The sequence below is a fragment of the Pongo pygmaeus genome, chromosome 21 (assembly GCF_028885625.2).
Source record: "Pongo pygmaeus isolate AG05252 chromosome 21, NHGRI_mPonPyg2-v2.0_pri, whole genome shotgun sequence".
Classification (NCBI taxonomy): Eukaryota; Metazoa; Chordata; class Mammalia; order Primates; family Hominidae; genus Pongo; species Pongo pygmaeus.
In genome coordinates, this window is record NC_072394.2 from 66,723,399 (window position 1) to 66,745,981 (window position 22,583).

A 22,583-nucleotide genomic window follows, 5' to 3' on the forward strand; every position below is an offset into this window, starting at 1 on the left:
ACAGCTCAGCTGCGGTTATTTATTTCGTCAATTAGCTCTCCCGGAGCTGAGGATGTGGCCCTCACCAGAATGCCCAAGGCATGTTGGCGGGCGTGGGTGGGGTCTCTAGTCCCACTGGAGGGACAGATGCCTGAATGGGGGTTCAAGAATATGAGTGCTAAAAGCGTAGGGCAGCAGTGTGCGCACAGGACGCACACAGACGGGTGTGCCCATAACCAGTACACACAAGCTCTACACAACTGGACAGGGTACAGCTCTGCTCGGAAGTGATCAGGGCCCACCCGGGGCGAGGGCGGGCAGCTGGGCTGGTTCAGAGGGAGGGGACGATGGGTCCTACTCTCACAGACAGGTCTCGGGAATGCATCAGAGCACTCGGGAAGCAGCAATGCCCAGGCTGTTTTTGGCCCCCCGGGGCCAGTTAGGGTCCCAGTGCAGGATCAGCCGGGCTCCTTCCGCCTCTCCACGAGGAGGCGCTTCCGCGCACGCGCCCGCCACGTCCCTGCCCCGCTAGCCGCAGCCGGAAGTCGTCGAACCAGCCCGTCGGGACTTCCGCCCAGGGAAACAAAAGTGGGCGGGGCGTGTGCGGACTGAGCCCTCTGCTTCCGGGGCGCGGGTGACGCGACGACGGCGACACTTTGCTACGGAGTGCATCGGACGTCGAAGCCTAGAGTCTCTGCGTCTTCCCCTCTTCCGCTGCCTCATTCCTTTCCTTCCTAGCCTTGGTCGTCGCCGCCACCATGAACAAGAAGAAGAAACCGTTCCTGGGGATGCCCGCGCCGCTCGGCTACGTGCCGGGGCTGGGCCGGGGGTGAGGCCTGGGGCCGCGCGCGAGGGGCGGGGACCGGGCTATAGGAGCGCAGTGCGCGTGTTTGGGGACGGGGGTCTATGGCCGCGCAGTCTGAAAGACACTTGGTGGATCGGCTTAATCCCTGCAGGAAGCAACGGGCTTTGGGGTCAGGACATACCTGTGTGTGCACCCTGCTTGCCGCCTAGATGTGACATATTGACTCTCAGCCCAGTGTTTTGGTCTGTAAGATGGGTAATGCTGTATGCAGTCTGCAGTGAGGAGTATAGGAATCTGATGTGTAGTGGAAACACGCGACCACCTTCCTCAGGTCGGGCTGACACCCACCCCCCCCCCGCCCCGCCCGCCTTAAGCGTGCCTGGGTCCTCTATGCCTACAACACAGATGAGCACCATACGTAGTTGGATAAGTGAGCAGTCGTTATTATCCTATTTGGCTATTAATTTGATGAGGAACACTACTGGGTTTTTCTTGGTGGTGGTATTATATTAGAATCTGTGGGGCACACACAAGGCTCCGATATTGATAGCATCTTCAGAGGACCCGAAGCTCACTAAGGAGGGTTTGGTATTAGCATAAATAAGTACGTAAAGAGGACCAGATTTGGAACCCAGTGCTTAATGGAGAGTAGCATTGGAGCCAAGTTTAGTAAGAGAGCTGGACTTAGGGCTGTAGAAACGGTAACGATAGAAGAGAAACTGACATTCTGTGTGTGGGAGTTCAAAAAAAGTGAGGCAAGGAGGAAGCCCAGGGAACAGGAGGGAGTCCAGTGTGAGTGGAATGTGCAGCGAATAGAATAGAGCTCAGGAGGTTGGAGGGGCCTTGAGCGTCAGGCTAGAGCTCCTGGAGACGTTAGAAAGATCATGACCCTTCAGAATTATTATTATTATTATTATTATTATTTTTTTTTTGAGACAAAGTCTTGCTCTGTCGCCCCAGCTGGAGTGCAGTGGCGCGATCTCAGCTCCCTGCAATCTCTGCCACTCGGGTTCTAGCAGTTCTCTGCCTCAGCCTCCTGAGTAGCTGGGATTATAGGCGCCTGCTACCACGCCCGGCTAATTTTTCTATTTTTAGTAGAGACAGGGTTTCACCATGTTGGCCAGGGGGGTCTTGAACTCCTGACCTCATGATCCACCCGCCTCAGTCTCCCAAAGTGTTGGGATTACAGGCGTGAGCTACCACGCCCGGCCCAGAATTTTTCAGTCAGAGCTGTGTTTTGGGAAGAATCATCTGGCAGAGCGTGGGTTGAAGTAGAGGAAGGCTAAAGGCAGGGAGAGCTAACTTGGTTTCCAGCTGTGATGGGAGTCATAGTCTGGGAAGGAGGGATTTTGAAGGTGGATTCATTAGTACTTGGGGACAGACAGGATGGGGAAAGTGGGAGAGGGAGGCAAAGATTACATCATGGTCCCATGGCATGTGGGACAGCTGTTATCAGCTGAAACACCCCAGAGCAGCTGTAAGGTAGGCACAGAAGAGCTCAGTGTGGGCCAAGTTGGGTTTAAGGGCCTGGTTGGATGTGGAGGGGGAGATGATCGAAGCCTTAGGGTGGAGAGAGATTGCCTTGGTAACATCATCAGGGTAGGCTGAAACCTTCAGGTAAGCAGAGAAGATCAGAAGTGTTTGAGACTGCAGTTCATTGTCACCAGGATCTTTGGAGGTTTCCCAAAGGTGTTAGAAAAAGGGGTGTTAGTAAGTGATAACCAGGGGTGGAGAAGAGCACAGGAACAGAGTTATTCAGACACCGGGTGTCTTGGGGGTCTCCTGCAGCGCCACTGGCTTCACCACGCGGTCAGACATTGGGCCCGCCCGTGATGCAAATGATCCTGTGGATGATCGCCATGCACCCCCAGGCAAGAGAACCGTTGGGGACCAGATGAAGAAAAACCAGGCTGCTGATGATGACGACGAGGATCTAAATGACACCAATTATGATGAGGTGAGATGTGTCCGGCTTTTGTGGCTCCTCCAGCCAGTCTCTGGGAGCAGCTGAGCTAACCAGTGTGTGTTGGTGTCTGTAATGAATGTCTTGGAGTGGCTCATGCATTTAAATTTTAGCTATTCATGGAACATCTTTACTGAGAGTGAGAGGAGCAGGAAAAACATGGAGAAATGTGCACTTTTTGTCCCTCAGAAGAGATGTTCTTGCAGGTGTTAGGACCACTGCCTTGGCATTTCGTATTGACCAGTCTTTTTTTTTTTGAGATGGAATTTCGCTCTTGTTGGAAGAGATGTTCTTGCAGATGTTAGGACCACTGCCTTGGCATTTCCTATTGGCCAGTTTTTTTTTTTTTTTTGAGACGGAGTTTCGCTCTTGTTGGCCAGGCTGGAGTGCAGTGGTGCGATCTCAGCTCACTGTGACCTCTGCCTCCCGGGTTCAAGCGATTCTCCTGCCTCAGCCTTTGAGTAACTGGGATTACAGGCATGCACCACCACGCCCGGCTAATTTTGTATTTTTAGTAGAGACGGGGTTTCTCCTGTTGGTCAGGCTGGTCTCGAACTCCTGACTTCAGGTTATCCGCCTGCTTCGGCCTCCCAAAGTGCTGGGTTTGCAGGCGTGAGCCGCTGCGCCCGGCTGTCAGTCTTCAATGATAAAAACTTAAAGTGGAATTGGTGATGGTATTTGCTTTTTTCAGCTTTAGTGCTCGCCCTCTGAAAAGACATCTAAAGAAAAACTTCAGCTGACTGAATACCGATTAACTGTCTTCTAAGAGATGACATTTTTCCTCTGAGGAAAATTTTTAAAAATAATTTTAGTTTTGAGGCCAGGCGCGGTGGCTCACACCTATAATCCCGGCACTTTGGGAGGCCGAGGTGGGCGGATCATGAGGTCAGGAGATCGAGACCATCCTGGCAAACATGGTGAAACCCCGTCTCTACTAAAACTACACAAGAATTAGCTGGGCGTGGTGGCGTGTGCCTGTAGTCCCAGCTACTCGGGAGGCTGAGGCAGGAGAATGCTGTGAACCCGGGAGGCGGAGGTTGCAGTGAGCCGAGATTGCGCCACTGCACTCCAGGCTTGGCGAGAGTGCGAGACTCTGTCTCAAAAAAAAAAAACAAAAATTAGTTTTGAAATAATTTTAAATTTGCAGGAACTTGCAAAAATAGTGCCAAAAAAAAAAGTTTCTGCATATCTTTCACCAAGCTTCTCCCCATGTTACATGACCTTAGTGCAGTTATTGAAACGAAGGAGTTAACATTGACGCAGTACTATTAACTAATCTGTCAGTCGTATTTGCATTTCATGTTTTTCCATGAATGTCCGCTTTCTGGCTTAGGCTCAGTCCAGGATTCCCTGTTGCATTTCATCATGTTTCCTTGGTCCCTTCCAATTGGGGGGCTCCTCTGTCTTTCATGCCCTTAACGCTTGAAGAGTAGTCACCAGTTATATTGTAGACTGTCCTTTGATTTGGCTTCGTTGGCTGAAGAAAATAATTTAGCAAGTATTTCACAAGTAGAGATCTTCTCCGTTTTGCTGGTGGGGATGGTGTTGGAGGAAAAGCTGACCTCTACACGTGTTGTTTGCTTCTCAGTTTAATGGCTATGCTGGGAGCCTCTTCTCAAGTGGACCCTATGAGAAAGATGATGAGGAAGCAGATGCTATTTATGCAGCTCTGGATAAAAGGATGGATGAAAGAAGAAAAGAGAGACGGTAAAAGAAATTGTTGCCTTTCACAATATTTATCCAACTTTAAAAAAAAGTTTTGAGGCAAGGCGCAGTGGCTCACGTGTGTAATCCTAGCACTTTGAGAGGCTGAGGTAGGACGATAGCTAGAGCCCAGGGGTTTGAGACCAGTGTGGGCAACATAGCGATACCTCATCTCTACAAATAATTTAAAAATTAGCCAGTTGGTGCACACCTGTAGTCCCAGCTACTTGGGTGGCTGAAGTGGAAGGACCGTTTAAGCCCAGGAGGTAGAAACTGCAGTGAGCCATGATCATGTCACTGCATTCCAGCCTGGTTGACATAGTGAGACCCTGTCTCCAAAAAAAAAAAAAAAAAGTTTTGTTTTGAATTGTTTTATATTTGGAGAAAAGTAGTGTATGTGTGTCTGCTTAGCTTTTACGCCACCCGAGGGTCTTGGTCTGTCGTAGCCATGCCTGGATAAGCACTGGGCTGTTACAGAACAGCCTTAGGGCCTGGGGGCTGCAGTGGAGAGCTTAAGAACTCTTAAGTTTTTCCAGAAATCAGCAGAATTTTGTGGATTACTTTTACGATACATCAGGGTTACCATCTTTGAAATGAAAAGGGCCTACTGACTTGAGTATTATATGTTGAGTAATTTGCAAATGAATTAAAGATGTCAAATGACACATACAAGCTACCAAGATTGAACCATGAAGAGATCCCAAACCTGAACAGACCAATAAAAAGTAATGAGGTCAAAGCTGTAACAGAAAGTGTCCTAGCAGAGAACATCTCAGGATCTGATTGCTTCATTGCTGAATTTTACCAAATATTTGAAGAAGAACTAAAATCAATTCTACTCAAACTATTCTGAAAAGTAGAGGAGGGAATACTTCCAAACTTATTCTACAGAACCAGTATTACCCTGTTGCCAAAACCAGACAAAGACACACTGAAAAAAGAAAATGTTAGGTCAGTATCCCTGATGAACACTGATGCAGAAATCAGCAGAATACTGGTAAACCATATTCAACAACACATTAGAAAGATGGTTCATCGGCCAGGCGCAGTGGCTCACGCCTGTAATTCTAGCACTTTGAGAGGTCGAGGTGGGCAGATTATGGGTCACCTGAGGTCAGGAGTTCACGACCAGTCTGGCCAACCTAGTGAAACCCAGTCTCTACTAAAAATACAAAAATTAACCAGGCGTGGTGGGTGGTGTACGCCTGTAATCCCAGCTACTTGGGAGGCTGAGGCAAGAGAATTGCTTGAACCCGGGAGGTGGAGGTTGCAGTGAGCCGAGGTCACGACACTGCACTCTAGCCTGGGAGACGAGCAAGACTCTGTCTCAGAAAAAAAAAAAAAAAAAAAAAAAGATCGTTCATCATGACCAAGTGGCATTTTGCCCAGGGATACAAGTGCAAGCGTGGTTCAACATATGCAAATTAATCAGTGTTATACATCATACCAACAGAATGAAGGACAAAAACCGTATGATCTTTTTTTTTTTTTTTTTTTTAAGACGGAGTCTCACTCTGTCCATCCCAGGCTGGAGTGCAGTGGCGCAGTCTCAGCTCACTGCAACCTCCACCTCCCGGGTTCAAGTGATTCTCCTGCCTCAGCCTCCTGAGTAGCTGGGACTACAGTCGCCCGCCACCACGCCTGGCTAATTTTTTGTATTTTTAGTAGAGACGGGATTTCACTGTGTTAGCCAGGATGGTCTTGATCTCCTGACCTCGTGACCCGCCTGCCTCGGCCTCCCAAAGTGCTGGGATTACAGGTGTGAGCCACTGCGCCCGGCCTAATCATTTTAATTGATTCTGAAAATGCATTTGATAAAATTTAACATTCCTTGATGATAAAAACTCTCAAAAAACTGCGTATAGAAGAAACATACCTCAGGCTGGGTGTGGTGGCTCACATCTGTAATCCCAGCACTTTGGGAGGCTGAGGCGGGAGGACTGCTTGATCTCAGGAGTTTGAGACCAGCCTAGGCAAGAGGGTAATACCTTTTCTTTACAAAAAAATACAAAAATTAGCCAGGCTTTGTGGCACATACCTGTAGTCCTAGCTACTCAGGAGGCTGAGATGGGAGGATTACTTGAGTCCAGGAGGCAGAGGTTGCAGTGAGCCGAGATCATACTACCACACTTCAGCCTGGGCCACAGAGCAAGACCCCGTCTCAAAAAAAAAAAAAAAAAGTAACATAACACAATAAAAGCTATATACAGCTGGATGGGGTGGTTCACGCCTGTAATCACAGCCCTTTGGGAGGCCCAGGCAGGCAGATCATTTGAGGTCAGGAGTTTGAGACCATCCTGACCAACGTGGTAAAACCCTGTCTCTACTAAAAATCCAAAGATTAGCTGGGTGTGGTGGCTCAGGCCTATAATTTCAGCTACTTGGGAGGTGGAGGTTGCAGTGAGCCGAGATTGTGCCACTGCACTCCAGCCTGGGCAACACAATGAGACTGTGTCGCAAAGAAAAAAAAAAAACCACGTACGGTGGGCCCACAGCTCGTATAGTACTGAATGGAGAAAAACTGAAAGCCTTTTCTCTAAGATGTGGAATGCAACAAGGATGCCCACTTTCACCACTGTGATTCAACATAGTACTGGAAGTCCTAGCTAGAGCAGTCAGACCAGAGAAATAAAGGGCATCCAGATTGGAAAAGAAGAAGTTAAATTATCCTTGTTTGCAGATGATATGATCTTATATTTAGAAAATCCTAAAGACTCTACCAAAACACTATTGCAGCTGACAAATTCATTAAAGTTGCAGGCTATGCCCCCAGGTGTGGTGGCTCACACCTGTAATCCCAGCACTTTGGGAGGCTGAGGGTGGGTGGATCACCTGAGGTCAGGAGTTCGAGACCAGCCTGGCCAACATAGAGAAACCCCCGTCACTATTAAGAATACAAAAATGGCCGGGCGTGGTGGCTCACGCCTGTACTCCCAGCACTTTGGGAGGCCGAGGCAGGTGGATGACTGGCGTTCAGGAGTTTGAGACCAGCCTGACCAACATGGTGAAATCCTGTCTTTACTAAAAAAATATAAAACTTGCCGGGCACTGTGACTCACGCCTGTAATCCCAGCACCTTGGGAGAGTGAGGCGGGTGGATCACTTGAGGTCAGGAGTTTGAGACCAGGCTGACCAACATGGTGAAACCCTGTCTCTACTAAAAATACAAAAATTAGCTGGATGTATTGTCACATGTCTGTAATCCCAGCTACTCAGGAGGCTGAGGCAAGAGAATTGCTTGAACCTAGGAGGCAAAAGTTGTAGTGAGCTGAGATTGCGCCCCTGCACTCCAGGCTGAGTGACGGGGCAAGACTCTGTCTCAAAAAAAAAAAAAAACAAAAATTAGCCAGGCGTGGTGGCGCATACCTGTAGTCCCAGCTAGTTGGGAGGCTGAGGCAGGAGAATCGCTTGAACCCAGGAGGTCGAGGTTGCAGTGAGCTGAGATTGCACCACTGCACTCCAGCCTGGGTAACAGAGTGAGACTCCATCTTAAAATAAAATAAAATATCAATACTACCCAAAGTAATTTACAGATTCAGTGCAATCCGTATCAAAATACTGGGGACATTATTAACAGATAGTGAAAAAATAGCCAGGTGCAGTGGCTCATGCCTGTAATCCCAACACTTTGGGAGGCTGAGGCAGGTGGATCACTTGAGGTCAGCAGTTCGAGACCAGCCTGGCTAAACCCCATCTCTACTAAAAATACAAAAATTAGTTGGGCATGGTGACGGGTGCCTGTAATCCCAGCTACCTGGGAGGCTGAGGCAAGAGAATCACTTGAACCTGGAAGGCAGAAGTTGCAGTCAGCTGAGATCGTGCCATTACACTCCGGCCTGGGCAACAGAGTGAGACTCTGTCTCAAAAAAAAAAAAAAAAAAGAAAAAGAAAAAATAATTCTAAAATGTACATGGAGCCAGAATAGCCAAAGCTATCCTCAGCAAAAGGAACAAAACTGGAGGAATACTTGACTTCAAATTATACTACAGAGCTGTAGTAACAAAAACAGCATAGTACTGGCAGAAAAACAGACACATAGACCAGTGGAACAGAATGGACCCAGAAACAAATAGGTACATCTACAGTGAACTCATTCTTGACAAAGGTACCAGGAATGTTTGTTGGGGAAAAGACAATCTCTTCAATAAATGGTGCTGGAAAAACTGGATATCCGTATGCAGAAGAATGAAACTAGACCCCTCTCTCTCGCCACATACAAAAATCAAATTAAAAGACTTTAAGACCTCAAACTGAAACTACTAGAAGAAAACATTGGAGAAACTCTACAGGACATTGGACTAGGCAAAGATTTCTTCAGTAATACCCTACAAGCACAGGCAGCGAACAGAAGCCAGGTGTGGTGGTTCACTCCCGTGAGCCAAGAGTGCGCTACTGCCCTCCAGCCTGGTCCACAGAGACTGTCTCAAAAAGGAAAAAAATAAAAAGTTCTCATTATAGAATATTAGGAAAATAAGAGTAAGTATGGGTAAAAGCATAACATTTATTCATAAGTCTAGAAAGTAACAGTTAACATTTTGGCTCATTTCCTCTTTCTGTTGCTTTTTTTATCTCGGCTCACTGCAACCTCTGCCTCCCGGGTTCAAGCAATTCTCCTGCCTCAGCTTCCCAAGTAGCTGGGATTACAGGTGCCTGCCACCACGCCTGGCTGGTTTTTGTATTTTTAGTAGAGACGAGGTTTCACCATGTTGGCCAGGATGGTCTCAAACTCCTGGCCTTGTGCTCCATCCACCTCGGCCTCCCAAAGTGCTGGGATTACAGACGTGAGCCACTGCGCCCAGCTCTGTTGCTTTTTATACATGTAATCATAACTTCCTGTGAGGTATGTAGAATGTTTTATTTTTTGAAGATAATTTTAGAATAGTAAAATATAGTTCTGGAATTTTATTTATTTTTTATTTTTTTGAGTCTCCCAGGCTCAAGTGATTCTTCTGCCTCAGCCTCCCAAGTAGCTGGGATTATAGGCATGTGCCACCACACCTGGCTAATTTTTGTGTTTTTAGTAGAGACAGGGTTTTACCATGTTGGCCAGGCTGGTCTCGAACTCCTGACCCCAAGTGATCCACCCGCCTCAGCCTCCCGAAGTGTTGGAATTACAGGCATGAGCCACCGTGCCCAGTCTTGCCACACACTTTAAACAACCAGATCTTGCGTGATGTAAACTTGCTGTCTCGAGGACAGCACCAGGCCATCAGGGATCTGCCCTCATGACTCAGTGACCTCCCGCCAGGCCCCACCTCAAACACTGGGAATTATAATTCAGCATGAGATTTGATGGGGACACAGATGCAAACCATATCCTTTGGCCTCCCAGAGTGCTGGGATTACAGACATAAGCCAATGTGCCTGGCCTGGAAATCTTTTTAGAAGCTCATTATTAAATCATTGTGCATAAATTTATACCTATAGTAATTAAATGTGAATGGCATTGCATTTTACTTTTTTTTTTTTGGATACAGGATCTTACTCTGTCACCCAGGGTGGAGTACAGGGTCTTACTCTGTCACCCAGGGTGGAGTACAGTGGCTTGATTATAGCTCCCTGCAACCTTGAATTCCTGGCTCAAGCGATTCTCCTGCTTCAGCCTCCCAGGTAGCTGGGATTACAAGCACGTGCTACCACACCCAGCTAATTTTTCTTTTTTCTTTTTTTCTCTTTTTTTTGAGATGGAGTCTCACTCTGTTGCCCAGGCTGGAGTGCAATGGCGTGATCTCGGCTCACTGCAACCTCCGCCTCCAGGGTTCAAGTGATTCTCCTGCCTCAGCCTCCCAAGTGGCTGGGATTACAGGCATGCACCACCACGCCCGGCTGATTTTTGTAGAGATGGGTATTTTTAGTAGAGACGGGGTTTCACCGATGTTAGCCAGGCTGGTCTTGAACTCCTGCCCTCGTGATCTGCCTGCCTTGGCCTCCCAAGGTGCTGGGATTACAGGCTTGAGCCACCACGCCCGGCTCACACCCAGCTAATTTTTGTCTATGTTGCCCAGGCTGGTCTTGAACTCCTGGCCTCAAGTGATCCACCTGTCTCCCCTAACCTTGGCCTCCCAAAGTGCTAGGATTACAGGCATGAGTCACTACACTCAGCCCTACATTTTAAAAATTGATTGGAACCTCCAGGGTTAATGCATTTTTAGAAAACATCAGGCTGGGTGCAGTGGCTTACATGTGTAATCCTAGTACCTTGAGAGGCCAAGGCAGGAGGATCACTTGAGTCTAGGAGTTTGAGACCAGCCTGGGCAACATAGTGAAACCCTGTCTCTACAAAAGGAAAATTAAAATTAGCCAGTTGCACAAGCCTGTAGTTCCAGCTACATTCCCAAGGCTGAGGTGGGAGGATCGCTTGAGCCTAGGAGTTTGAGGCTACAGTGAGCTATGCTTATACCACTGTGCTCCAGCCTGGGCAACAGACCAAGACCCTGTCTCTAAAACAAAAACAAAACAAAAAATAGCAGGTGACATGGACCCATGTAGAAAGTCATTAAATGTTTTTAAAAAGTAGTGTACTTGGCTGGGCACGGTGGCTTACACCTATAATCCCAGCACTTTGGGAGGCTGAGGCGGGCAGATCATGAGGTCAGGAGATCGAGACCATCCTGGCCAACATTGTGAAACCCCGTCTCTACTAACAATACAAAAATTAGCTGGGTGTGGTGGTGCATGCCTGTAATCCCAGCTACTCAGGAGGCTGAGGCACGAGAATCACTTGAACCCGGGAGGCGGAGGTTGCAGTGAGCTGAGATCGCGGCACTGCACTCCAGCCTGGTGACAGAGCGAGACTCTCAAAAAAAAAAAAGTAGTGTACTTATTAAAACTTTTTATTCTGAAAACTGTCATAATACAAACAGGTAGGAAGAACAGTACTATGAGTACCATATGCCCACACGTAGTCTCAACACTGAAGTACAACTACACGGGTGATGCAGACTGTTCTGGCACATGGAGCCGTGCACCTGAGCTGAGTAGGGTAGAGGTGAACTATGTGAGCGATTTACTTGGAAGAGAAGGAAGCGAGGAGGGAAAGGTGGATGAGTTCAGTAGAGTGTTTGGAGTGTTTGGTTATTGTTTTTCCTTGTAGGTGTTTTTTTGTTTGTTTGTTTTTTGTTTTTTTTTTGCGACAAGGTCTCGCTCTGTCACCCAGGCTAGATCTGCTCACTGCAGCCTCCACCTCCTGGATTCAAATGATTCTTCTGCCTCAGTCTCCCAGGTAGCTGGGGATTACAGGTGCCCACTACCACGCCCAGCTAATTTTTATTTTAATTTTTTTGAGACAAAGTTTCACTCTTGTCACCCAGGCTGGAGTGCAATGGCATGATCTTGGCTCCCTGCAACTTCCACCTCCCAGGTTCAAGCAATTCTCCTACCTCAGCCTCCTGAGTAGCTGGGATAACAGGCACGTGCCACCACACCTGGCTAATTTTCATATCTTTAGTAGACACGGGGTTTTACCACATTGGCCAGGCTTGAACTCCTGACCTCAGGTGATCTGCCCACCTCGGCCTCCCAAAGCGTTGGGATTACAGGCATGAGCCACCACACCTGGCCTTCTTAGGTGTTTATGGGATGATCCTACCTTTGGGATTTTGTGAATTTTCAAGCAGTAAATATACTCATGTCCAAATGGAGGTATTTAGATCAAAGTAAGATCTTTTTTTTTTATTTTAATGAATTTCTGCGTGTTTTTATTTGGTGGATAATTGAATTAGTAGACTTCCAAATGTATTTATATTTATTTATTTAGAGATAGATTCTCGCTCTGTCGCCCAGGCTAGAGTGCAGTGGTGCAATCTTGGCTCACTCTACCCTCTGCCTCCTGGGTTCAAATTATTATTCTGCCTCAGCCTCCCAAGTAGCTGTGATTACAGGTGTGTGCTACCATGCCCAGCTAAGAATGTATTCATAATTACCTTAAAATATATTTGATTTGGGCTGGGCGTGGTGGCTCACACCTGTAATCCCAGCACTTTGGGAGGCCAAGGTGGGTGTATCACGAGGTCAGGAGTTTGAGAACAGCCTGGCCAGGATGGTGAAACCCCGTCTCTACTAAAAATACAAAAATTAGCCAGGAGTGGTGGCGGGCACCTGTAATCCCAGCTACTTGGGAGGCTGAGGCAGGAGAATCACTTAAACCCAGGAGGTGGAGGTTGCAGTGAGCTGAGATTGCGCCACTGCACTTTAGCCTGGGTGACAGAGCAAGACTCCATCTCAAAAAAAAAAAATATATATATATATGTGTGTGTGTGTGTATATATATATATATTTGATGTAGCTGTTAAGAGTATGGAATTGTTCTTTTTGGTGATTTAATTGAGATGGATAATAAATTTGCTTCAGAACAGACATGCAGTGTTTCTGATGTGTGCATGTTTTATTTCCTAGGGAGCAAAGGGAGAAAGAAGAAATAGAGAAATATCGTATGGAACGCCCCAAAATCCAACAGCAGTTCTCAGACCTCAAGGTGAGCTGATGAAGAGGTGAATGGTGTGCGGTTTCTAACGCTCTTATCCTAACCTGCAGAGACTCAGACTCCTCTTACGTGAAATTGATGAGACTTTGTGTTTTTAATTTAGAGGGTCATTGCTTAGAAGAAGAAAGTGCTTGCTTCAGTATGTTTCATTATATGTGTGTAAAAAAAAACCCTTCCCCTACTGTACAAGATAGGACAAATGAACTTATTTTCTTTGTAATTTTGACTCCATTTATACCTAAGATTTTCTTTCTTTCTTTCTTTTTTTTTTTTTTTTTTTGAGGCAGTCTAGCTCTGTTGCCCTGGCTGGAGTGCAGTGGCATGGTCTCAGCTCACTGCAACCTTCACCTCCTAGGTTCAAGCAGTTCTCGTGCCTCAGCCTCCTAAGTAGCTGGGATTACAGGCGCCTGCCACCATACCCAGCTAATTTTTGTGCTTTTAGTAAAGACAGGGTTTCGCCATGTGTCCCAGGCTGGTCTCGAACTCCTGACCTCTAGTGATCTGCCCACCTCGGCCTCCCAAAGGGTTGGGATTACAGGCGTGAGCCACCACGTCTGGCCCCATTTATATGTAAGATTTTCTAAACTGAGTCCCCTGGGCTTTGAGAGAATAATTTACATTTTAGTGCAGTTGAACAGATCCAATAAATTGATCTTTCTTTTTTTTTTTTTTTTTTTGAGATGGAGCTTCACTCGTGTTGCCCAGGCTGGCTGGAGTGCAATGACGTGATCTCAGCTCTCCGCAACCTCTGCCTCCCAGATTCAAGTGATTCTCCTGCCTCAGCCTCCCTAGCAGCTGGGATTACAGGCACGTGCCACCATGCCCGGCTAATTTTGTATTTTTAATAGAGACGGGGTTTCTCCATGTTGGTCAGGCTGGTCTCGAACTCCCGACCTCAGGTGATCCGCCCGCCTCGGCCTCCCAAAGTGCTGGGATTACAGGCAAGAGCCACCACGCCCAGCCTAAATTGATTTTTCTAAGTGAAGTAGAAAACTATTTTTGGGGCTGGGTACAGTGGCTCACATCTGTAATCTCAGCACTTTGGGAGGCTGAGGTGGGAGGATCACTTGAGCCCAGGAGCTTGAGACCAGCCTTGGGGAGAACCTGTCTTTACAAAAAGTAAAAACTTAGCCAGGCATGGTGGCCCACGCTTGTGGTCCCAGCAACTTGAGAAGCTGAAGTGGGAGGATCACTTGAGCCTGGGAGGTTGAGGCTGCAGTGAGCTGTGATTGTGCCACTGAATCCAGCCTGGGCAACAGAATGAGACCCATCTCAAAACAAAAGTAAAAACAATTGCTGCATCAAAATCCCTTCTAAAGCATGGTGATCTGGAGGCTAGAGGTGAGGGAGGGCATGGTCCTACCTGGGCACATGAAATTCTGTCAGAGAATTAATATTTTTGGGGGCTGGATATTTCCAGAGGAAGTTGGCAGAAGTCACAGAAGAAGAGTGGCTGAGCATCCCTGAGGTTGGCGATGCCAGAAACAAACGTCAGCGGAACCCACGCTATGAGAAGCTGACCCCTGTTCCTGACAGTTTCTTTGCCAAACATTTACAGACCGGAGAGAACCATACCTCAGTGGATCCTCGACAAACTGTGAGCTTCCAAAAAAGGGCAAATGTGGCCCATTTCGTCTTGTTAGATCAGTGGCAGGAATGGTGGGTGGTTTTGGATTCAGTGCTTCTGCGGGTCATGGCTATGCTGTGGCAAGTCTGTCTGCACAGCTGTGCATATGTCAGGCCACTGGGGAGTATTCAGAGAATAAATTTCTTGGGCATGCAGTGCCAACTGTTGTTTTATTCTTGCCTATTCTCTCTTCCCCTCCAGCAATTTGGAGGTCTTAATACACCATATCCAGGTGGACTAAACACTCCATACCCAGGTGGAATGACACCAGGATTGATGACACCTGGCACAGGTGAGCTGGACATGAGGAAGATTGGCCAAGCGAGGAACACTCTGATGGACATGAGGCTGAGCCAGGTGAGTTTGTCACACAGCATTTTCCTGTAGACAGGTTTAGACATTTTAATTCTGTTTTGTTTTCTTTTTCTCCTTCTTCTTCTCCTTTTTCTTCTCCTTCTCCTCCTCCTCCTTCTCCTCCTTCTCCTTTTTTTTTTTTTTTGGCTTGATTTTTGCCTGAATAATTCTGCAGATTTTTAAAATTTTGACACAGAGTCCTGCTCTGTCACCCAGAGGCTGGAGTGCAGTGGCGTGATCTTGGCTCACTGCAACCTCCACCTCCCAGGTTCAAGCGATTCTCCTACCTCAGCCTCCTGAGTAGCTGGGATTACAGGTGCCCACCACCACACCCGGCTAATTTTTGTATTTTTTGTAGAGACGGGGTTTCACCACGTTGGCCAGGCTGGTCTTGAACTCCAGACCCGTCTGCCTTGATCCTCCCAAAATGCTGGGATTACAGGTGTGAGCCACTGCACCTGGCCTTTTTTTAAAATAAAAAATAATAATTTTTTAAAAAATGTGTTTTCTTCCTGCCTCTCAGCAAATTGTCTTGTGGCCCTGCATGGAACGTGTCTTTGATCTGGAGACTAGGTGCTCTAGACACCAGTGAAGTACAGAACTCTTTCTGATATGCACATCAGAAACCATGAAGGAACATACTACTTTTGGCCTGGCCAACCTGGTAAAACCCCGTTTCTACCAAAAATACAGAAATTGGCCAGGTGTGGTGGCGGGCGCCTATAATCCCAGCTACTTGGGAGGCTAAGGCAGGAGAATCGCTTGAACCTGGGCGTTGGAGGTTGCAGTGAGCCGAGATTGCACCAGTGCACTCCAGCCTGGGCAACAGAGTGACACTGTCTCAAACAAAACAAAACAAAACAAAAAAAACAAAAAGTGGCACAATCATGGCTCGCTACATACAGCCTCGACCTCCCTGGGATAAGGTGATCCTTCCACCTCAGCCTACCAAGTAGCTGAGATTACAGGCATGTGCCACCATACCCAACTAATTTTTGTATTTTTTGTTGAGATGGGGTGTCACTAGGTTGCCCAAGCTGGGCTGGAGCTCCTGGGCACAAGTGATCTGTCCACGTTGGCCTCCCAAAGTGCTGGGATTACAGGTGTGAACTACCATGCCCAGCATGAAATTTGTTTACATAGAAATTGTAAAACTTTTTGGGCCAGGCACTCATGCCTGTAGTCCTAGCACTTTGAGAGACCAAGGTGGGAGGATTGCTGAGCTCAGGAGTTCAAGACTAGCCTGGGCAACATGGTGATGGTGAGACTCCGTCTCTACAAAAACTAAAAGAAATAGCTGGGCCTGGTGGTGCCTGTAGTCCCAGCTGTTCGGGAGGCTGAGGTGGGAGGATTGCTTGAGCCAGGGAGTTTGAGACTGCCATGGGCTATGATCGCGCCTCTGCACACCAGCCTGGGTTACGGAGTGAGACTGTCTCAATAAATAAATAAAACTGTCACAGTAATTTTTTTGTGGTAAAATATACGTAACACAGAATTTACCATTTTAATCATTCTTGACCGTACATACCTTCACTGATAAAATTATGTTCATGTTGTTATACAGCCTCATCACCATTCATCTCCAGAACTGTTTTCATCTTCCCAAATTGAAACTCTGTACCTGTTAAACACTGAGTCCCCGTGCCCTTTCTCCCCAGCCCCTGGCATCCACCGTTCTTTCTGTTTCTATAAATGTCACTACTCTCTGGATCTCATATGACTGGAATCATACAGTATTTACCTTACTGTGACGGGCTTGTTTCAATTAGCTCGTGGTGCAGCGTGTGTCAGCATGTTCTTTTTTTTTTTTTTTGAGACAGAGTCTCTCTCTGTCACCCAGGCTGGAGTTCAATGGCATGGTCTTGGCTCACTGCAGCCTCTGCCTCCCGGGTTCAAATGATTCTCCCACCTCAGCCTCCCAAGTAGCTGGGACTACAGGTGTGCACCACCAAGCCCAGCTAATTTTTTTTTTTTTTGAGACGGAGCCTGGCACTGTCACGCAGGCTGGAGTGCAGTGGTGTGATCTCGGCTCACTGCAACCCCCGCCTCCCAGGTTCAGGCGATTCTCCTGCCTCAGCCTCCCGAGTAGCTGGAACTATAGGCGTGTGCCACCACGTCTGGCTAATTTTTGTATTTTTAGTAGAGACGGGGTTTCGTCATGTTGGCCAGGATGGTCTTGATCTCCTGACTTCGTGATCCACTCGCCTCAGCCTCCCAGGATGCTGGGATTAGAAGTGTGATTTTTTGTATTTTTAGTAGAGATGGGATTTCACCATGTTGGCCAGGCTGGTCTCGAACTCCTGACCTCCAGTGATCTGTGCAGCTCGGCCTCCCAAAGTGCTGGGATTACAGGCATGAGCCCCGGTGCTCCGGCCAGCATGTTCTCTGTTTAAGGCAGGATGAGACTTGACTCTTTGGTGTGTGTGAACCGCATTCGCTGATCTGTTCATTCGCTGATGGACACTTGGACCGCTTTCGCCTTTTGACTATTGTGAATGATGCTGCTGTGAATACAGGTGTACAGATATTTGTCAGAGACCCTGCTTTCTATTCTTTCTTTTTTAATAAAAATTATATGTTTTTTTTTTTTTTTTTTTTTGAGGCGGGGTCTTGCTCTGTCACCCAGGCTGGAGGGCAGTGGCGTGATCTCGGCTCACTGCAGCCTCTGCCTCCCAGGTTCATGTGATTCTCCTGCCTCAGCCTCCTGAGTAACTGGGACTACAGGGATGTGCCACCACGCCTGGCTAATTTTTGTATTTTTAGTAGAGACGGGGTTTCACCATCCTGGCCAGGCTGGTCTCGAACTCCTGATCTTGTGATCCACCCACCTTGGCCTCCCAAAGTGCTGGGATTACAGGTGTGAGCCACCACAACTGGCCAAAAATTATACGTTTTTTTGTAGAGACAGAGTCTTGGGAGGCTGAGGCAGGAGGATTCCTTGAGCCCAGGAGCTGGAGGCTGCACTGAGCTGTGATTGCCACTGCACTCCTGCTTGGGTGACAGAGTGAGACCCTGTCTCAAAAAAATAAATAAAAATATAGATCTTGGCCAGGTGCAGTGGCTCACGCTTGTAATCCCAGCACTTTGGGAGGCCGAGGCGGGCGGATCACGAGGTCAGGAGATCGAGACCATCCTGGCTAACACGGTGAAACCCCGTCTCTACTAAAAATACAAAAAAATTAGCTGGGCATGGTGGCGGGCGCCTGTAGTCCCAGCTACTCAGGAGGCTGAGGCAGGAGAATGGTGTGAACCTGGGAGGCGGAGCTTGCAGTGAGCCGAGATCGCACCACTGCACTCCAGCCTGGGCGACAGAGCGAGACTCCGTCTCAAAAAAAAAAAAATAGGTCTTTTTCCATACAGAAGAAATTTGTTATTATCACAAGGTGTTGTCTGAGTGAAATGAAGGCTGTTTTCTTTCTTCTTCTGACTGCTCTCTCAGGGTTGTGGGAGGGGCTCCAGGGACCCTCTGAGAACTTTGTTTTGCACTTGGTCATGTCCAGTTGACTCTCAGCTTGGCCTGTCTCACAGGTGTCTGACTCCGTGAGTGGACAGACCGTCGTTGACCCCAAAGGCTACCTGACAGATTTAAATTCCATGATCCCGACACATGGAGGAGACATCAAGTGAGTGCTTTGCAGAATCGCTGGGCTGGGATGGAGACTCTAGTTGCCTAGGATATTTTGGATTTTATATGGACAGCATGCAGTCAAAATGTGACATGGTGGTTCTAAGAAATATAAAGTGGAGTAGTTTGGTTTTTCCGTTTGAAATGTATCTGTATCCATTCATTGCGTACACTAAATGTGTTACATGTGATACCGCAAGTCCCTGCCTGTGCTAGGCAGGAAAGCATCCGGCTGTGTCCCACATGTCCCATCTGGACCTTCAGTTCTCAGCGTTCGTCTGCGGGGAGGCTAAACATGCTTGGAATAGTGTGCACTGAAGTTTTGAGTTGGTTTGTGTAACTCAGAACATCAGGACTGATAGTTCTTACGTTGTGACTGTGAAGTGGGTGCCTTCATCCCAGGTCTCGGGTGCACCCCTGACAGCATGGCCTGATGCCATGTGCACTCTCCCTCTCGTAGTGATATCAAGAAGGCACGGCTGCTCCTTAAGTCTGTTCGGGAAACGAACCCTCATCACCCGCCAGCCTGGATTGCGTCAGCCCGCCTGGAAGAAGTCACTGGGAAGCTACAAGTAGCTCGGAACCTTATCATGAAGGGGACAGAGATGTGCCCCAAGGTGAGGCGTGCTGTGAGGCGTTTCCTGGGAGGCTGCGTGATAGTGGCCCCTATGGGAGTAAACTCGTTAGAGCCAATCTCTTTGTCTTTTGGTATTGAAACTACAGACAATAGGACAGGCTGGGGGAGGATGTGAAAAGCAGCCAAGGGCTTTTTCCTGCTTGTTTTCACGTGGAGTGAAGGCTAATCCACCACTGTTTTTTTTTTTTGAGACAGAGTCTCGCTCTGTCACCCAGGCTGGAGGGCAGTGGCACGATCTTGGCTCACTGCAAGCTCCACCTGCCGGGTTCACACCGTTGTCCTGTCTCAGCCTCCAGAGTAGCTGGCACTATAGGCGCCCGCCACCACGCCTGAATCCACCACTGGTTTAATGGCAGGCTAAGCTTAATTACAAAGAGCTCAGTTGGTCAGCTCTTCACCTACCTAATGGTGGCCAGGCATGGTGGCTCATGCCTGTAATCTTAGCACTTTGGGAGGCTGAGGCGGGTGGATCACTTGAGGTCAGGAGTTAGAGACCAGCCTGGTCAACATGGCAAAAACCCATCTCTACTAAAAATACGAAAGTTAGCCAGGCGTCGTGACAGGTGCCCGTAATCCCAGCTTATTCAGTAGATGGAGGTTGCAGTGAGCTGAGATTGCACCACTGCGCTCCAGCCTGGGGGACAGAGCGAGATTCCGTCTCAAAAAAAAAAAAACAACAAAAAAGAATGACCCGAGCAGATTTGTCCGTGGAGTTGTCCTGAAGGCAAATCATGTTCTTTTCACAAAGTGGTGTTTCATGTTTTTTGTTTTTTGTTTTGTTTTTTTTTTGAGTCTCGCTCTGTCACCCAGGCTGGAGTACAGTGCCGTGATCTCAGCTCACTGCAACCTCCGCCTCCTGGGTTCGAGCGATTCTCCTGCCTCAGCCTCCTGAGTACCTGGGATTACAGGCACACGCCACCACACCCGGCTAATTTTTGTATTTTTAGTAGAGACAGGGTTTTGCCATGTTGGCCAGGCTGGTCTCAAACTCCTGACCTCGTGATCCACCCGCCTTGGCCTCCCAAAGTGCTCGGATTACAGGCGTGAGCCACCGCACCCAGCCATTAGGTGTTCTTCAGTCAGACATATGGTAGCCATGTTCCCGAGTGTGGTTATAAAGGGGCGACTCCTGGTGCAGGTGTGTTAGAGGCTGAGCTGATTGGCTTTTGTAAAATCCGGGGCCCGAGGATCTGCTCTGGAGATCTGTGCGTGCTGCCCTGTTGTGGCTTCCAGCCTGCACACTGAGCCTTATTGGTCTTACCTCTTGCCTCACAGAGTGAAGATGTCTGGCTGGAAGCAGCCAGGTTGCAGCCTGGGGACACAGCCAAGGCCGTGGTAGCCCAAGCTGTCCGTCATCTTCCACAGTCTGTCAGGATTTACATCAGAGCAGCAGAGCTGGAAACGGACATTCGTGCAAAGAAGCGGGTTCTTCGGAAAGGTGAGTCTCCCTCGGAGGTGCTGCTTTCTCCCTCCTTGGGGCCCCTCCTCTCAGCAGCTTTCCTGCTCCTGGCTCAGGCTTTTGGTGAGAGTGGATAAGGAACCAGGGACATATTTCAGGCCTTTTCTCAGATTGGGTTGCCTCTGCCCTTGGCCCCCCATGGGGGAGGGATACTGTGGTGGGCGAGTTCCCATCCTGGAAGGGATGCTTGGGTTGAGCCCTCACTCCTGCCTTTTTCCAGTGTGTGATCTTGGATGCTTGTGCAGTCACTCTGTGGTCCAGGCTTCCCTCATCTGCAGGGTGCGAACAATAGTAGCTCAAAGCCTGTGTCCTGGAGCTCTGGAGATGGTCTGTGTGAAGAGCTGAGCCGGCACCTGGCATGTGCAGACCCTTTGTGGATGTTACTCATTTTCTCTCCTGAGAAGGCACCAGAGCCACACGTTGACTAAACTCTTTCCTGCTGCTGACAAGGCTGTGCCTCCTGCTCCTGCGAGTCAGCGTGTGCCGTCAGCTCAGGTCAGATAATGACAGACGGTGTGCCTACCAGGGAACCTGATTCCATCCAGGGATTCCTGCCAGGATAGAGCTTTTGTGGGTAGTTTGTTTATTTTTCTTACTGTGGATTCATAAAAGGAGCACCGTTTCTCCTGTCACTGGAAGTGTGTAGTAGATGCTGCTCTTGAACTGGGTCCAGAACAAGTGCTAGTCAGGGGGCTGTTCTGAAGCTAATCTGTGCAGGTGGCTTCTTTTTTTTCGTTTTTTGTTGTTGTTTTTTTTTTTTTTTTTTTTTTTTTTTTTTGAGATGGAGTCTCTGTCGCCCAGGCTGGAGTGCAGTGGCACGATCTCGGCTCACTGCAAGCTCTGCCTCCCGGGTTCACACCATTCTCCTGCCTCAGCCTCCCGAGTAGCTGGGACTACAGGCGCCCGCCACCATGCCTGGCTAATTTCTTTTTGTATTTTTAGTAGAGATGGGGTTTCACTGTGTTGTCCAGGATGGTCTCGATCTCTTGACCTTGTGATCTGCCTGCCTCGGCCTCCCAAAGTGCTGGGATTACAGGCTTGAGCCACTGCACCTGGCCTATGCAGGTGGCTTCTATCCAATTTTTTTTTTTTTTAGACGGAGTCTCGCTTTGTCGCCCAGGCTGGAGTACAGGGGCACGATCTTGGCTCACTGCAGCCTGTGCCTCCTGGGTTCAAGTGATTCTCCTGCCTCAGCCTGCCGAGTAGCCGGGATTACGGGTGTGCGCCTCCACACCTGGCCAATTTTTGTATTTTTAGTAGAGATGGGGTTTCCCCATGTTGGCCGGGCTGGTCTCAAACTCCTGACCACAAGTGATCCTCCCGCCTTGGCCTCCCAAAGTGCTGGGATTACAGGCGTGAGCCACTGTGCCTGGCCTTTTCTTTTTTTTTTTTTGAGATGGAGTCTCACTTTGTCGCCCAGGCTGGAGTGCAATGGCACCATCTTGGCTCACTGCAACCTCTGCCTCCCGGGTTTAAGCAATCCTCTTGCCTCAGCCTTCTGAGTAGCTGGGACTACAGGCACCTGCCACCACGCCTGCTCAATTTTTGTATTTTTAGTAGAGATGGGGTTTCACTCTGTTGGCCAGGCTGGTCTTGAACTCCTCACCTCAAGTGATCCACCCACCTTGACCTCCCAAAGTGCTGGGATTACAGGCGTGAGCCACTGTGCCCGGCCTGATTTTTTTTTTTTTTTTTTTGAGACAGTGTCTTGCTCTGTCACCCAGGCTGGAGTGCAGTGGCGCGATCTTGGCTCACTGCAACCACCACCTCCCAGGCTCAGGCGATCCTCCCAGCTTAGCCTCCCAAGTAGCTGGGAGTATAGGTGCCAACCCCATGCCCAGCTATTTTTAATTTTTGGTAGAGATGGGATCTTGCTGTGTTGTCCAAGCTTGTCTCAAACTCCTGTCCTCAAGTGATCCTCCTGCCTTGATCTCCCAGAGAGCTGGGA

At 48.4% G+C, this 22,583-nt stretch overlaps 1 protein-coding gene across 2 annotated transcripts in view; it reads left to right on the plus strand.

Moving 5' to 3' along the window:
* The first annotated feature begins 526 nt into the window (after positions 1-526).
* Positions 527-22,583, plus strand: part of PRPF6 (pre-mRNA processing factor 6) — a 50,748-nt gene continuing 28,691 nt past the window's right edge. The window contains exons 1-9 of one of the 2 annotated variants that reach the window (XM_063659042.1): positions 527-808; positions 2,573-2,741; positions 4,336-4,454; positions 12,846-12,924; positions 14,354-14,530; positions 14,762-14,917; positions 18,443-18,537; positions 19,000-19,156; positions 20,452-20,614. In XM_063659042.1, coding sequence (XP_063515112.1) covers positions 738-808; positions 2,573-2,741; positions 4,336-4,454; positions 12,846-12,924; positions 14,354-14,530; positions 14,762-14,917; positions 18,443-18,537; positions 19,000-19,156; positions 20,452-20,614 — 1,186 coding nt within the window. In that variant the 5' untranslated portion in view covers positions 527-737. The remainder of the gene's footprint in view (positions 809-2,572; positions 2,742-4,335; positions 4,455-12,845; positions 12,925-14,353; positions 14,531-14,761; positions 14,918-18,442; positions 18,538-18,999; positions 19,157-20,451; positions 20,615-22,583) is intronic. The other variant, XM_054466788.1, reaches the window with a different exon arrangement.